Here is a 16,992-nt window from a genome sequence, read left to right as displayed (position 1 = left end):
GAACAACCCCAACTCCTTTAGCCATAGCTGGCCACCCCCAGCACCATCATGGGGTGACTGGTGTCCTCCAGGAGAGTTCCATGGACCAGTGCTGGGGTGAGCAGTGGGGTTAGATCCACCCCACACTCAGACTTTTGCATCCTGGGCCTTCTCACATCCCTCCTCACCCCAAAATCATCCCTGGGAACCCTGAAGTTCCCAGGAAACTTCAGCTCCTCGTGCTGAAACTGCTTGGTCCCTGCTCTTCCCTTTCCCCCTGGGCATGGGTGAGAGAAGTTGGAGCTCAGGAGCCAAGCCCAGGGATTGTGGTGAGTGTTACCCCCCCTGGCACCTGTGGAAAGGGGGAATTTTGATTCTTACCCCTACCCCAAAGCCCAATATTCCCATGGGGAGGAAGAGGAGGCTCCTTGGCCAGCAGGGTGGGACAGATGGTGTTTAAACCTGGTAAGCAGAGCAAAACCTACCCAGTAACCACTAGAAACCTTCCCCAAACCTGCCCTGTGATTTACTCTGATTTCAGGGAAAAAAAAAAAAAAAAAAAAAAAAAAGAACAAAAAAAAAAGAACTGCTTTTCTGCAGAGCAGCACATTAATATTTCACCAGGTCTCAAAGCACTTTGCTGCTGAGGCACTTGGAGTGGCACCACCTGTCCCCAGGTCCCCTTGGTCTCATCAAACATTGTGTGGCTCCAGGGAAGCCTCAGCCTGGCTCTGCCCACAGCCTCCCAGGGGTTAAAGCCCTGGGGGAGTCACTTTTTTTAATATATATGGAGATGTGTGTGTATCCAGAGGTGCCCAGGGACATACCTATGCACATCTGAGGGGGATTATGTCTTTTGGAGCCCCATTTTGAGGTCTGTCAGGAAAACCTGGAGGGTTTGGGGCTGGGTTCCTGGGATGCTAACGGGAAATGTTGGGCGTGAGCCAGAGGAAACCCTGGTGCTGGCTGAATATGAGCCTGAGTGTGCCCAGGTGGCCAAGGTGGCCACCAGCATCCTGGCTTTTATCAGCAAGAGTGTGGCCAGCAGGAGCAGGGCAGGGATTTTTCCCCCTTGACTCCAGGGGTCAGTTCTGGACCCCTGATGACAAGAGGGACATTGAGGGTCTGGAAGGTATCCAGGGAAGGACAATGGGACCTGGGAGCATTCAGCCTGGAGCAAAGGGGCAGAGGGGAGACCTTCTGGATCTCTACAGTTCCTTGAAAGAGGTTGTGATGAGGTGTCTGTCTCCTCCCAAGGGAAGGGACAAGAGGAAATGGCTTCAAGTTGTGCCAGGGGAGGTTTAGGTTGGAGATTGGGAACAATTTCTTCCTGGAAAGGGTGCCCAGGGCAGGGCTGGAGTCCCCATCCTCCCTGGAGGTACCTAAAGCCATGGAGGTGTGGTGCTGAGGGATGTGGGTTGGTGGTGGCCTTGGCAGTGTTGGGTTAATGGTTGGACTGGATGATCTTAAAGGTCCTTTCCAACCCAAACAATTCAATGATTTGATGCCTTGGTCGTGGCTTTTCTCCACCCACCCTGAGCACCAAAGGGCAGGGTTGGCCTTTCCCTTTCCCTGCCGAAGCCACCCGGCGTCTGGAAAACTTTCAAATGAGACCAGGTCAGCCAAAAGTAACAGCTCGTTGGCAAAGGAGTAGAACCTGCTTTGTGTGGAGGGGAGGAAAAAAATACAAAATAACCCCAAATCTCACTCTTCTTCAGTTTCCTTTAGCTATCGGATTTGCTTAATTACAGCCCGCTCTGTTTTCTTGAGATCTCCAGGTGTTCTCAAACGTGCTCTTTAATGTAAGGAAACACCAAGAGATTAAAATCACACAGATATTTTACCCCTCTTTTGGCCTCTGGGTGTTTGGTTTAATGAGGATACTCACGTCTCCTGTCGTTTGGGGATTTTTCCCCCCCCCCCCTCACCATAGGCTTCAGGAGGACCTCCCAAAGGCCTCGGTGTCCCCATGCTCTGGGGATTTTTTTTTCCCCCCTCATCATAGGCTTCAGGAGGACTTCCCAAAGGCCTTGGTATCCCCATGCTGTGGGGATTTTTTTCCCCCCCTCACCATAGGCTTCAGGAGGACTTCCCAAAGGCCTTGGTGTCCCCGTACTCTGGGGATTTTTTTTTTCCCCCCTCACCATAGGCTTCAGGAGGACCTTCCAAAGGCCTCAGTGTCCCCATGCTCTGGGGATTTTTTTTTCCCCCCTCATCATAGGCTTCAGGAGGGCTTCCCAAAGGCCTTGGTGTCTCCATGCTCTGGGGATTTTTGTTCTCCCCCCCCTCACCAGAGGCTTCAGGACTTCCCAAAGGCCTTGGTGTCCCCATGCTCTGGGGATTTTTTTTTCCCCCCTCATCATAGGCTTCAGGAGGACCTTCCAAAGGCCTCAGTGTCCCCATGCTCTGGGGATTTTTTTTTCCCCCCTCATCATAGGCTTCAGGAGGGCTTCCCAAAGGCCTTGGTGTCCCCATGCTGTAGGGATTTTTTTTTTCCCCCTCACCATAGGCTTCAGGAGGACTTCCCAAAGGCCTTGGTGTCCCCATGCTGTGGGGATTCTTTTTTCCCCCCTCATCATAGGCTTCAGGAGGACTTCCCAAAGGCTTTGGTGTCCCCATGCTCTGGGGATTTTTTTTTCCCCCCCCTCATCATAGGCTTCAGGAGGACCTTCCAAAGGCCTTGGTGTCCCCATGCTGTAGGGATTTTTTTTTTCCCCCTCACCATAGGCTTCAGGAGGGCTTCCCAAAGGCCTCGGTGTCCCCATGCTCTGGGGATTTTTTTCCCCCCCCCTCACCATAGGCTTCAGGAGGACTTCCCAAAGGCCTTGGTGTCCCGATGCTGTGGGGATTTTTTTTCCCCTGTCACCAGAGGCTTCAGGAGGGCTTCCCAAAGGCCTCGGTGTCCCCATGCTGGAGAGCACCAGAGGAGGAAAGAACTTCTCAGTAGCCATCAGAAGAGCCCCAAGATCTTGCACCAGGGTGGTTGCAGATCTCAGGATGCTCCCTGAGGTCCCTGTTCAGCCTCCTCCCAAGCAGCTTTTCTCTGTTTCTTTGGCATTTTTTTTTCAAGCTGCTCCCTCAAAGGAGGAGCCTCCCCGATGGGTCCCCCAGCCATGGTGATTGTCACTTCGTGTCACCCACAGGAGGGTTTGTGGGGCTGAACACCACCAGATGGAAGAAGCCATGGCAGGGAGGTGTCACCTCCTTTAGGAATGAAGCCTGGGGGGGCAAAACCACCTGAAAAGCAGCCTGGAGAGGGCCCTCCCTTCCCAAAACACCTGCAGCAGCCACCCAGATTTTTTTTTTTTTTTTTTTCCCTTTCATTTTTCTCACCCTGTCTCCAGTCTGGAGTTGGGCAGGCTTTGTCTTCAGGGAAACTGGGGCCTTGTTGGGTGTGAGCAAACAAGGAATATAACTGAGATATTTTGATCCTATTGGGTGGCTCTGCTGGGGACTGGGGTGGGGGCAGAGGCGTCGCTGCCACCCCGGGGCTCCCCAATTCTGGGTGTTCACCCCAGGCTCAGGGTGCCCCCATACCCACCCCAAGAGCCTGGGAGGGTCTGTGGGGTGCTTACAGGCTGGGGGGTTGTTGAGAATCCTCAGCAGAGCTCGTGGGTGCTGCAGGGAGGACCACAGGGGGTGTTTCTTGCAACCCCCAAGATGGGGCTGGGGGTGAGGATGCCATTGGGGGTGGCTCCTGCAGGGTGGGGCTTTTTTTTTGGGGTGTCTTTACAAGTTGTTGAGGTGTGATGTGGCAGGAGGATGTTGCTCTGGATGGGGACAATTAATTATTGCTTGGTCCCCAGGAGGATGGGGGAAGGTGTCTTCCCTGAGCACCACACACTCAGGAAGGGTTGGGTCAACTGGGAGAGGATGGAGAAAGAAGTAGCCTGGCCTGGGGTTGTTCTTGGTTGAGGAGGGAAGGTCCAGCACCACCTTCAGCTCTCCAAAAAGTTGCAAGAAATGTTATGAATTGTTCTGTCAGTCTGGTGAGGGGCAGGTTGCAAAGTGCTGCTTTGGTTGGGAGAAATCCTTGGAGTGAAAGAAGTCCAGCCCTTGTCTAGAGGAGGTTGGAGATGCCCCTCACCAGGGAGTTTGGAGAAGAGGCTGGGCAGAAGCCAGCCAGGGCTGGGAGGTCTGCAACAGCACAAATATTTGTCTGAAAAGTGGTGGTTGAAGTTTCTGGGCAGGGTGGAGGAGCTGTGTCCAGGACTCCTGGGTTTGAGACTCTCCCCTTAATGCTCAGGACTGGCAAAGGGCTGGAAGTATTTTTCTTTCTGAGTAGCCCTTAATTAACTGCAAGGGAAGGCTGACAAGTACCCAACTGGGAGGGAAAAAAGATCTCCATGAGCCTGTGACCAGCCCAACATTTTGTCTCTGTTTGTTCTCCTCGGCTTCTTTGTTTTCCCTTTGAAAAAAACAAAATTAAAAAAGGGTGTTTTTCTCTTTCCCTCCATTTAACTGCTATTTATTTGCTGGTAAGTGGAAGGAATTCAGCTGGGATCAGCCCGGCTCCTGCCAGCAACCCAAGTTGAAAAGTTTCCGTGGGGAAGATGGAAGAGCAGAGCAAGGGGGAGGTTGTTTTCCACCCGCCGGGCCCCTGCATCCCAGCCAGCCAAGCTGGGTGGGTTTAATTCTCTCCCTCTCTCTCTTTTTTTTTTTTTTTTTTTTTTTTTTTAATTATTATTATTTTTATAACTGGGATGTTGACAAGGACCCGTGGGAGCTGCAGTGGGAGGAGCGCAGAGCCAGGCTGGAGGGTTTGCTTCTCACCCTTAATGGGAACCAGAAGATGGCTGGGGAGAAATTTGGCAAAGGAGGAAACTTTTCTGTCTCTTCCAGCTTGGAAAAAAACATCATTTCTCACCCCAGCCTCCCTGCAGAAGGAAGAGGGTTCCCAGACTCAGGAACTCAGTTTGCCAGGGTGGGGAGAGAAGGCAGAAGGGGGTTTTGCAAGGGATGGAGTTGTCTCAGACCACCAGGCACACCTGGGGGGTTGTCCCCAACCTGCCTGCCCTCCCAGCTCCACACCACAGCTGTGTCTCCATCGTGGGGGTGTTAACACAGCTGCAGGACCCCCAAAACCCCCCCTTACCCTGGGGTGACAGCACCTTGGGGCACCCCGAGGCAGGGAGGGGTGGGGGTGTGCTGGGCACAGGCACCCAGAGGGATGCACGTGGGTGCTGTGCTTGGCCAGGGGATGCACTGTTGACCTTGATGGAGATGTCCCCTGTTGGCATCACCACCCTGGCTCAGTTTCTGCTTTGCTGTCTGCACTGGCTGGAAGCCACGACCTCAGTGTCACAGAGCCCAGCTGGGACCAGCCACATGCGTGGGATGGGTGGCAGGGCTGTGGGACACGGTGAGGTGCTCCCAGAGTTGTCCTCCTGCCCTTTTAGGGCTTTCAGGTGTCCCTCTAAAAGTGGCAATGCCCATTTGGGTCCTGGGCTGGTGCTGGCCCAGTCCTGGTGCCATGCTGGGATGGGCTGTCCCAACCTCCTGTCCCCACAGGCCCCCAAACCCATCCCCCCCATCCTCCTTGCCCCGTTTGCAGACCTGGTGTGGTTTGCCTTAGCTGGGCCATCCTGTCTGGACAGAGTGGGCTCTTGGTGCTGGAGGTCTTCAGAGGGAGGTAAAGCAGTGGTGGGAGTTCCTGAAGCTTCTCCACCCATTCCCCAGCTGCACTGTCCTCCCAGTTGTCTCTGTGCTTTGGGAACTGGTTACCAGTCTGAGCCAGCCATTTAGAGGAAGAAACCATGGTTTGGGGTTTTGGAGATGACTTGGGTTAGGGCTGGGGAAGAGAAAAGGTGTCACCAGCAGCCTGTTGAGGACAGGATAGGTGGTGGAAGGGCAGGAGTGCTGAGCTGGTCCCAAGGCAGCACTTTGCACACTTGTGTGAGTGACCAGAGGGAGTTTGATTTAATCAGAGTCAAAGCCCAGTGAAGTTTGGTCAGGCCATTGACTTCTCCAAAGGCTTTAGAAGTTTGGACCTGCTGGTGTCCATGGCCAGAGCTGACCTGCACCCTCCTGCCCAAGTTAATCATTGATGTGCTGGTTCCAGGATCTGTGGGAACCTCTTCCCTGAAAACACAGGGGGAGGAAGCTGACACGGGAGGAAAGCTCAACCTGCTGGAGTGTGGTGGGCTGGAGAGAGCCAGGGCCACTGACCCCAACCCTAACCCAAACCCTAGCCCTAATCTGGACCCTGACCCTAACCCTGGTCCTAAGACTCACCCTAAATGCCCCTGACCCTAATCCTGAACGGGATGTTGACTCTGACCCATTGCTCCCCCTCTCATTGTGGAATTCAGGTGTCATGTTTATAAGCCACGTGGTCACCCAGAGTGGGGCCACCTGGAGCAGCTGCTCAGGAGCCCCCCTGCTTGCCCCATGGACCCCGCTCTTGGGGTCATGGTCTAGTGGTGGCTTTGGCAGTGCTGGTTTAATGCTTGGACTGGATGATCCTGAAGATCTTTTCCAGCCAAAATGATTCTATGGATGAGAGGAAATGACCTGGTCCACTTTGGTCACCCAGTCCCAGCTGGGAGATCCCTGAGGGGCTGCTGGTCCAGCCCTGAGCTGCTTCTCAAGGAGATGTATGTGGCCACTGTGTGCTGGGAGTGTGTAAATCCTAAATTATTCCAAACTGAGCTCAGGGATCATGAAACTTGGGGTCTCCAAAATGGTGCTGGGACTTCTTGATGGTTTCCCATCAGTTTTTCCCCATCCTCCTGGTGTAGAGCTGCCCCATAAACATGGGGGCTCCTGTTCTTTGGGTGAGTGCTGGCATGGCAGGGGGGACATTCAGAGGGTGTGACAGCTGGGGAGAAAAATTAGATTGAAAAAGAGAAAAAAGGAAAGATGGAAAAGATCAGGAGGAAGGTCTGGGGTTGGAGCTTTGGGAGAAACCAACCCCTGGTCCTCTGCTCGCTGCTGGTGCTCCCGATGCTGGAAGGGGATTAAAATATATATATTTTTTTATACTTTCTTCTCTCCATGGGTGTGTTTTGAAAAGGGGCTTGGGAACAATGAGGATTAACAAGCAGATAGAGAATTAAATGCCGGGTTTGAGTCTTCAAATGTGTGCACATTTCAGAGGGGCTCTTTGTGCCAAGATCAACTCCGTCAGGAATAAACAGCGCTCGAGATGAAAGGCAAATTACAGATTGGTGCTCCCCGGGTGGGAGGAGGGAATTTTCACCAATTAAAATGGAACTTTTCTGGGGTTTTGGGGGTTTTGTTGTTGTTTGGTTTTTGGTTTTTTTCCCCCATAAAAGCTCTGGATTAAAAGACAGCCAGAGGCTGGTGAGGTGTTTGACAGCGTGGTGAAAGGAGGGGATGCTTCCCCCCAGGACATGTTTTGTTTTTTTTTCATCCCAGAACTAAGGATGTTTAGGAGCTGTGGCAGGGCACTGGTTTCCTCCACGAGTGGTTGAACCCAAGAGTGCAGCCCTGAGCTCTCACCTGGATAGGAGACATGGGAAAATGTGATCCAACTTGGAGTCACCCACCATTGGGAGAGGTTGGATGAGATCTCCAGCTTCCTTGAGGATGTAGATCATGGAAATGTATCCTGGTTTGTACCAAAAGCAGCATGGCAGGCAGGTTGTCCCCCTCTGCTTTACCCTGATGAGTGCTGAGTCCAGTTCTGGGGTCCTCAAGCTTCAAGAGGGGAGATTCAGATGAGATCTTGGGTAGAAATTCTTCACTGTGAGGGTGCTGAGCCCCTGGCCCAGGTTGCCCAGAGAAGCTGTGGCTGCCCCATCCCTGGCAATGTTGAAATCCAGGTTGGATGAGGCTTGGAGCAACCTGGGCTGGAGGGAGGTGTCCCTGGGCATGGCAGGGGGGTTGGAACTTTGGAACTGGATCATCTTCGAGGTCCCTTCCAACCCAACCCAGTCTGGGAGTCTGTGACACCTGGATGGGTCAGGGTGGATGGGAGCCCCTGTGGAGATGAAGTTGTGACTGGAGCTCCTATTTATTGGGCAACTTTAGAGTGTGGTAGGTGAATCATCTTGCAAAAATTGTAAGCCAGAAGGCAATGCAGAGAAGAAAAACCTTCCTGGCTCACTGAGAGAAGAGCTGGGGAGAAAAATCCAGGCAGGGCACACGGAGGGGGGGGGTTTCAGCTGCAGAGCACATGCTGCCTTGTTGCTTTTGGATGGATTTCATGAGAATTTGCATTTCTGGACCTGCTCTGGAGCCTCTGAAGCTGAGTAGGAGCCAGGCTGTGGACAAGGAGGACGTGATGCAGCTCAGACACGAGCTCCAACGCCATTTTGCTCAGAACCAGGGTCGGATTTTATGGTTTTGGAGCAAAAAGCTGCAAAATGTGGCTGGGGCTGAGTTTCTCCAAGGCATTGAGCACAGGAACCTCAGGCAAACACTCCGTGCTGCTGCTTGCCAAGCCAAACCACAGGTTTGTCTCCATCTCTACTTACCATGGCCACAGGACAGCTAATATTGGGATTTTTCTCTCACATAAGCCATTATCTGTCACTTAGTGGTTACAGGAGGTGGCCTGGGCATCATCTCTTTGATGTCCCTCGTGTCCTTGGGAACGAGGGAAGGCAGAGAGGCCCCATCAGGAGAGGTGGGGTGGGTTGTTTAAAGCAAAGTACATTCCCAGCCTGCTCTGCTCCAGTGCCCTGTGCTCCTGAACCAGTTAAAAATTGATTTTTTTGAAAGGTCTCCTATGGCAAAATCTGGGTGGAAGCTTGCTGGGTCTGGGCTCTGGGAAGCTGTTGCCTTATCCATGGTCACGAGGCCACTCTGTGGTGGTGTCACATCTCACCTCTCCTACAACCCTCACTGTTTTTCCCTTACTCTGTCCTAATACTGCCCCTGAAAAGGTCTTTAGTCAGATCTGGCCTTGAATAATTCCTCTGAATAATTCCATTTATTCCAGTTTTTGGGCCGTTACGGAATTGTTTTTGAAAGAAGGGAGGGAGGAAGGAGCCCTCAGCCAAACCTGAGAAAGGAGGACTTTGTTCTGGAGCTTTAGGGTATAGTACCAAGCAGGGCTTGCTATACAATTAATGAGTTTATCTGGCTTTTAGCTGCACATGATTCTCAGTGGCTGCCACCACCACCTCCTGTCCAGAGGAGCTTGGCTGCTCCTCAACTTCAGTTTGCTGCTCCTCAACTGCAGTCTGCTTCTCCTTAGCTTTGGTTTGCTGCTCCTCAGCTTTGGTTTGCTTCTTCTCAGCTTCAGTTTGCTTCTCCTTAGCTTTATTTTGCTGCTCCTCAGCTTTATTTTGCTTCTTCTCAGCTTTATTTTCCTGCTCCTCAGCTTCAGTTTGCTTCTCCTCAGCTTTATTTTGCTTCTCCTCAGCTTTATTTTGCAGCTCTTCAACTTCAGCTCCTGGTCCCCAACTTTGGTTTGCTGCTCCTCAGCTTCAGTTTGCTCCTCCCCAGCTTTGGTTTGCTTCTCAGCTTTATTTTTCTGCTCCTCAGCTTTATTTTGCTGCTCCTCAGCTTTATTTTGCTGCTCCTCAGCTTCAGTTTGCTGCTCTTCAACTTCAGCTCCTGGTCCCCAACTTTGGTTTGCTGCTCCTCAACTTCAGTTTGCTTCTCCTCAGCTTTGGTTTGCTGCTCCTCAGCTTTGGTTTGCTGCTCCTCAGCTTCAGTTTGCTTCTTCTCAGCTTTATTTTGCTGCTCCTCAGCTTCAATTTGCTGCTCCTCAGCTTCAATTTGCTGCTCCTCAGCTTCAGCTCCTGGTCCCCAACTTTGCTTTGCTCCTCTTCAGCTTCAGTTTGCTGCTCCCCAGCTTTGGTTTGCTTCTCCTCAGCTTTATTTTCCTTCTCCTCAGCTTTATTTTGCTGCTCCTCAGCTTCAATTTGCTGCTCTTCAACTTCAACTCCTGGTCCCCAACTTTGGTTTGCTGCTCCTCAGCTTCAGTTTGCTTCTCCTTAGCTTTATTTTGCTGCTCCTCAGCTTTATTTTGCTTCTTCTCAGCTTTATTTTGCTGCTCCTCAGCTTCAATTTGCTGCTCTTCAACTTCAGCTCCTGGTCCCCAACTTTGGTTTGCTGCTCCTCAGCTTCAGTTTGCTTCTCCTTAGCTTTATTTTGCTGCTCCTCAGCTTTATTTTGCTTCTTCTCAGATTTATTTTCCTGCTCCTCAGCTTCAATTTGCTTCTCCTCAGCTTCAACCCCTGGTCCCCAACTTTGCTTTGCTCCTCCTCAGCTTTATTTTCCTGCTCCTCAGCTTCAGTTTGTTGCTCCCCAGCTTTGGTTTGCTCCTCCTCAGCTCCTGTGAGCTGCTCTCCAGCTTGTTTTCCCTTCCTGCTGTGCTTCGTGGTGGCCTCCTCAGATGTCACTTTGCCTCTGTCTTTCTTTAAGCTTTGACCAACCCTCCCCGGGATCTGCTCGGTCCACGGGGGGTGTGGAGTCCACGGGGCTGAGCTGTTGGGAACTTTTTCAGGCTTTGCTTTGAAGGAGCGAGAGGATGACGCAAATGGGGTTTGAAGGGCACAAAACGAAACAGCTGCTCGGTTTTGCAGACAGATGTGCCGCGGGTGGCTCGCGTTAGCCCCGCCAGGAGAGGCCACAGCCCTCCCCTTCCCGGCAATGGCTGCGTGGGCAAGGTTGCTTGGGTCCCCAAAAAAGGAGCCAGGTAGGGCTGGGGGAGGGCTTTGAAGAGGTGTGATGAGGTCGGTTGTGCCAGCAGAGCTTCCCTCTGTAGTGAAAAGAGGCAATTAGTGGCACCTGGTTGCCTCATTGCCTCGTTTCACTACGTCCCTCCCTCTCCCCAGAAAACACGGGGCTCGGGAAATGGGTGATTTCTTGATGGAGCTGGGAGCTGGAGGTGAGTTGCCTCGGGCTGCCCCACCTCTCTCTCCTCCAAGGAATACGGAGTGGCTGGGGATGCTGACCCTCCCCAGAGCATCCCCTCCGGTGACCGCCCTGCCCTGCCCTGCCCTGCCCGGCGGGAGAAGCCGCGGGAAGCGAGGGAAGACACTTCCTCCAGCGACGGATCTGAGGTCACCTCCTGGTCCTTGATCCCTCCAGCCCGGGGTATTTGGGTCAGCGGGGAAGCACGGCTGAGAGCGACGTCCCTTTCTTCTCTGTCCCTGGAGATTGGGTTTTAAAGGAACAAATAGGCTCAGCCCCAAGTCCTGTTGCAGCCCGAGCTCTTAATGATGTTTTTTGGAACAATGAGCTCGGCCCCGGGGGGGGGGAGGGTTGGATCTGTGTCTCCGAGTGGTGACATTTTCCTCTGTTGTTTCTCACCTTCCCGTGCCCACCTTGATCTGCTCTGCAGAAACCTCTTCCTGCTCAAGAAAATACAGGCAAGGAAGAGTTTTTCATCCCTTTGGGATGGCCTTGCTGGAAAGCAAAAGCAGTGTGGCCAGAAGGGGGAGGGAGGGGGAAATTGCCCCCCCCCTGCTCTAGTGAGATCCCCACTTCAGTGCTGGGTCCAGCTCTGGGGACACCAGCAGGACACGGAGCTGTTGGAGCCAGTCCAGAGGAGGCCCTGGAGCTGCTGGGAGGGCTGGAGCAGCTCTGGAGCCAGGAGGAGAGAGTTGGGGGTGCTGGGAAGAGAAGCTGCAATGGGGAGACCTTAGAGCACCTTCCAGTGCCTGAAGGGGCTCCAGGAAAGCTGGGGAGGGACCTGGGACAAGGACAGGGAGGGATGGGATGAGGGGGAAGGGTTTCAAACTGGAAGAGATTGAGGTTAGATCTTAGAAAGAAATTCTTTGCTGGGAGGGTGGTGAGAGCCTGGTCCAGGCTGCCCAAAGAAGCTGTGGCTGCCCCATCCCTGGCAGTGTTGAAAACTTGGTTGGATGAGGCTTGAGTCATCTTCACTTCTCCTCTCAAAAAGCTTTACATACCTTTTTTTTTTTTTTTTTAACTAAAAAAGTTATTCCTGAGGTCTTTGGTGTTTCTGTAAAGGCATCCCTTGGAGAAAGGGGTTTCTCAGCCATTGCCAACTGGGTCCATCCGTGTCAAAACCACCAAAACCAGTGCCTTCAGCTGGTGCTTCCAGGAGGTGGTTGGACTTAGGGCACCTCAAGACTTGATCAAGTCTTAACCCGACTCTTGTCCAAATTCTACCCAGCTCTTGAGCTCCTTCCAGCCCCATCCCCAGCTGGCTTTTGTCCATTATTTCTTTTAGGGATCTGCTTGATTGCAGATAAGGTGCTGATAAGGCTCCTGCCTCTTGTGGGGGCTTGTCTTCATGTGCTTCAATATCTCACCCAGCCTGTCAGCCACAGAGAGCTGTGAGGTGTGGCTGGGTTAGGAATTAACCATCTCATCCAAACCCTGTGGAAATCAGAAGCAAAGATTTTTTTTTTTCCCCCCCACCACCCTTTTTTTTTTTTTTTTTTTTTTTTTTCCTATGGGTTTTAAATCAAGTCTTAACTCCTCCAGCATCTGAGGAGGTGCCAAAGGGGAGCCCTGACTCAGGCTGGTGAAACCCTGTCTGGTTTCCACCAGCAGAGTGGCTGCCTCTGCCCTTCACATCCAGGAGGAACTTCACTACCACCTTACACCCATCCTCAAAAATCAAGTAGCAAGTCCCCTGGGAGCCCAGGGACTCCAACCCCACGTCTGGAGGGGCAGGTTTGGGGCTCCATTTCACCCGAACCCCATTTTTTTTCCCAACCTGGGGTTTTATGCCATGGCTTTCCTCCAGCCTTGTCCTGCCCCGGGTGAAAAGAGATAGAACAGGAGGGTAAATGGTGCCACCTGCTCTCTGGGGGCTCTTGCAGTGGAAATCACACCAGGACTGAGGTGGCTTTCTCCTGCCCCCAGGTTTTGCTGAGGTTTCCTTCCAGTGCTGGAGCTGGCCCAGCTCTCCCGGCTTCCTGGGGCTTCGCTGGGAAACGTTGGGAAGACAAAAACCCCGCTCTGGAAGTGAAGCTATTGTTCTTACTAATTTTAACTTGATGTTCTTCCCCGAGCCTATTTTTATTCATTGCTTGTGGTAAGCCCTTTTCTCTAAGGTAGAGCAATTTTGCCACGAGACTCCTTTTTTTTTTTTTTTTTTTTTTTTTTCTTCCCCAATTATAATTATTTTTATATCATTTAAAAAAAATTATTATTTTTGGGGGATGTGTTTACCAATTTTAATTGAGCGATATCTCCTTTTTTGCAAACCCAAAAGCTGGAGGAGCTTTTAAACACCCGTTGCTGAGCCTCTCACCCTGGGTTTGCTTTGATCTCTGCAGGTGAGTGTGCATTATTTTTTTTTTTTATTTTATTTTTTGGAAGGGGATAGGGGGGCGTGGGGGGCACAGGGATTGATCCTGCTCATTTGCATGTAAATCCCCGGGTTATTAGGATCCGAATCTGGCCCTTTAAATTTAATACTTCGCTTTTATGCTCTTTTATTTCCGCATTTCTGAAAGTAATTTCCAAAAATAACAAACTTCAAACATGACGGGGCCATCTAACGTTTTTACTGCCTTGGCTGGAGTAAAAGGAACATTTCTGGAAGTATATTATCCAATTTAACGAGCCTTTTCCCATCTTGGCTCCCCTCCCACCCCTCACCCCCTCGCCAACTTCTTTTAGACTGCTCTTTGGAGCAGTGCCACCTAATCCCATTAGAAGGACTTTCATTACACTCTGCCTTGTGTTTAGAACCAAGAAAATCAGCTGGAGATGGGGGCTTTGGGGTCCTCACCATCCTCCTCACCCTTTTTTTTTTTTTGCTGCATTGAGGCGAGAGCCCGGCGACTCCCACCCTGTTCTCACCCCCTTTCTTTTCTTATGGAAAAGTTGGGAGTAAATTGGGTCCTTGAGACCTCGTTATTAATTTGGAAGGGTCAGCTCTTCCCAGGCTAGGGAGGCTTTGCTTTGTGTGGTCTTTTGGAGAGGCTGTTGTGCAGCTGGGGATTTGCTCTTAATAGGGACCTGGCTGCTTTCTGAAGGTCTCCTGGCTCTTGGAGGTTGTTACTGGATGGGGGGTAAGGGGGGGATTTGTGCTAAAAGGGTTTGTAAAGCACTCGGTTTGGGTGAAAAAAAAACCAAAAAAACACAAAAACCCCAAACAAACAAACAAAAAACTAAAAAAAAAAAAAAACAAAAAACCACCCCCAAAACCACAACTCCCATGAAAAGGAAATAAAAAAACCATAAAACCCAAGCCTGGGGAGGGCTGTGTGGGGCAGCTCTGAGCCAGCAGCTGGAGATGCTCCAGAAGGTGCCCATGGGTGCCAGGTAGGTCTAGGGACCTCTTGCCCATCCATCTTCTTGCCCTGCTCTACACCTCACCCAAGGGACCTCTTCTTTCTCTGCAGAGCTGGCAGACTGAGGCTTGTTTGCCTTGCCACATTGCTTTTCTTGAAAGGCTGCCTTTCCACCCCAAAATAGTCATGAGAGAGAGAAGGTGGAGGGCAGGGAGGAGACAATCTGAAGTCATCTGCAAATAATCAAAGTTTCTGGAAAAAAAAAAAAAAAAAAAAAAAAAAAAAGACATTCCCCCTGACAGTGCTTTTCTCCAGGGGTGGGTTGGAAGGAGATGTGAGATCATGGTCCTGCTTGGGCATCACCCTGGGTCTCCCATCAGCTGCCAGAAATCCCAGGGGGAGGTGATGTGGTCCCAGCTTGGGGGAGCAGCTGTGAGGGAGTGTGGGACCTGGCAATGCAGAGCTGAAACTCCAGGTAGGAAACTCTTCCTGCCCCAAGGCAGGGAGCAGAGGGCTCTGAGGAGCTCGGGGAGCTTTGGGCCGTGGAATGTCCCCAGTGGAAGTGATGGCAGTGGAGGTGTCATTCCACACACCATGAGGGCCCTTAGAAAGGAGGCTTGGAAGCTCCAGGATGAGTTTGAACTGAGTGAGGGGGAATAAAAGGAAAAGTTGGCTGGGTCTCTGTCACACGGTGAGCAGTTGGGTTGCCTCCCAGGCTGTGATGTGTTCCTGATGAGCTGACTGTTAATTCATGGGCTGATGGGGTGGAGTTGGTCCCTGCTTGTTCCTCTCCTGGCCTGGGTTTGATGTCCCAGCCTGACCATCCCCTTTCTTCTCTCTCTCCCTAGCATGGGTTGGCTCCTTGGCCATGGGCATGATTTTTTTCTGCTCTCCCATCGTCAGCATCTTCACCGACCGGATCGGCTGCAGGACCACGGCAGCCATGGGAGCTGCCATTGCCTTCATTGGACTCCTCTCCAGCTCCTTCACCAAGTAAGGTTGCAGAGGGGCTGCCCAGCTCCTTGGCGAGCTCCTCTTCCTCCCTGTTCCCTCCAACCCCCCTGCCAATCCTTTCTTGCTGTTTCTTGGGGCAAAACAGGTGGTTTCCATCTAGACAGGAGGGCTCCTGGCATCCCTGCAGCCTCTCCAAATTGCTCTTTTGACCTTGTATAATGAGAGCCAATTTTACTTGCACAAGAGACTTTATTTTTATGAGATTTCGGCCCTCGGGTCCTTCCTTTGGTCTTAGGCAGTGAGAAGCTGATGTGCCTCTTGCACAGAGCTCCTGAGAAACACTCCTGGACTAACCCAGTCTCCTTCACAACCAGTTTCGTGTTTGGTACTGAAAGTAAATTAATGTTTAAAATACTGTTGGATGGGTTGCACCTATCAGGAGGGAGTTTCCACACAGGGCTGGTGGGAAGGAGGAGGCAGATAGGGTTGGAGTAGTTTGGGCTGTTCCTGGGCTGGCTTGGGGGGTTGCTACTCCTTTTATTCCACGACTGATCCCATGCCATGAATTTCTGCTGGCAGGCACTCACTGATGTGCATTTGGATGGCAGATGTACCTGATTCAATCACAGAATCATAGAATCATTCTGCTTGGAAAGGACCTTTAAGATCATCCAGTCCAATCATTAACTGCCAGGGCCACCACTAAACCATGTCCCTAAGTGCCACATCCATGTGGCTTTTGGGTACCTCCAGGGATGGGGACTCCACCACTCCCCTGGGCAGCCTGGGCCAGGGCCTGACAACCCTTTTGGGGAAGAAACTGTTCCCAGTCTCCAACCTAAACCTCCCCTGGGCAACTCGAGCCCATTTCCTCTTGTCCTATCCCTTGTTCCTCAGGAGAAGACAGAGCCCTTCTTGCTTCAACCTCCTTTCAGGGAGTTGTAGAGATCCAGAAGATCTGCCCTCAGCCTCCTTTGCTCCAGGCTGAGCAATATGAGAGTCTTTCCAACCCCAGACATTTGTGTCTTTGTAGGAGCAAAACGAATTCACCTCTGGGCTTCTTTATGTGGCACTTGTTAAATGTCAAAGCCACCACGGAGACACCCTCCAAAGCATCCTTTGCCCCAGTTTTTCTGAACAAAGGCATTGCTTTGGGTTGGGTTCAGTTAAAATCAATATTGTTTTAATTAAATTCTTCAAGGAGTGGGATTTTTTTTGTTTGTATGTTTGTTTTAAAGCAAATAGACTCTGGTTTCCCAGTGGGTGACTTGCCTGCTCTTTGCTCCTCCCTGCCCACCCTGCCCGCGCCGGGCAGCGGGCCACCACCTCCCTTTCCCCTTGGTCCCCTCATGCTCATCCCAACCCTGATTCCCTGTGGATACGTGGTGTGTGATGGGGAGGAGGAGAAGGCAGCTTCAGAGCCTCCTGGCAAAGCCTGGGGGACTTGAGATGCCCAAACCATCTCGCCCAGCAGCAGGGTGGGAGGAACCACCCTTGCTGGCTTCCTCCACCGGTGCCACCCCTTTGATTTTAAGAGGTCCTGGTGATGGGGGAAGGCACAGTCAGTCCCAGCAGGCATTTCCCATGTCATTTGCTTTCCTCCTGATCAGCCCAGCCTTGATCTTCTGCCTCCTCCACTGTAAAAATGTTCATGTGAAGCCAAAGAGCTCATGGGACCAGGGAGCTGCCAGTGGAGCCCTTCAAAAACAAAACTCCGACGGTCCAGGCAGAAAAGAATATTATTTCCAGGAGAGCTCCAGAGCTGCAATCCCCATTTCCTGCCTTTCCCCGTGCTCGCCTCCCATTCCTTCACCTCCCTTCAGCGGGAGAAAGGAGCCCCTTGGCAGCTGGAGGAAGAGCCATGGGGATTTGGCAGAGCTCCATCTGGATGGTGAAGACCCATCCCAAAATTCAGCTGTCG

At 51.8% G+C, this 16,992-nt stretch overlaps 1 protein-coding gene across 2 annotated transcripts in view; it reads left to right on the top strand.

Annotated features, from left to right (window-relative positions):
• SLC16A2 (solute carrier family 16 member 2) overlaps positions 1-16,992 on the top strand; it is a 36,095-nt gene that overhangs the window by 12,611 nt on the left and 6,492 nt on the right. For both annotated transcript variants that reach the window (XM_071757657.1, XM_071757658.1), the window contains exon 2: positions 14,966-15,110. In XM_071757657.1, coding sequence (XP_071613758.1) covers positions 14,966-15,110 — 145 coding nt within the window. The remainder of the gene's footprint in view (positions 1-14,965; positions 15,111-16,992) is intronic.

Source organism: Heliangelus exortis, chromosome 14 (genome assembly GCF_036169615.1).
Source record: "Heliangelus exortis chromosome 14, bHelExo1.hap1, whole genome shotgun sequence".
Lineage (NCBI taxonomy): Eukaryota > Metazoa > Chordata > Aves > Apodiformes > Trochilidae > Heliangelus > Heliangelus exortis.
This window is presented reverse-complemented; position numbering and strand designations above follow the sequence as displayed.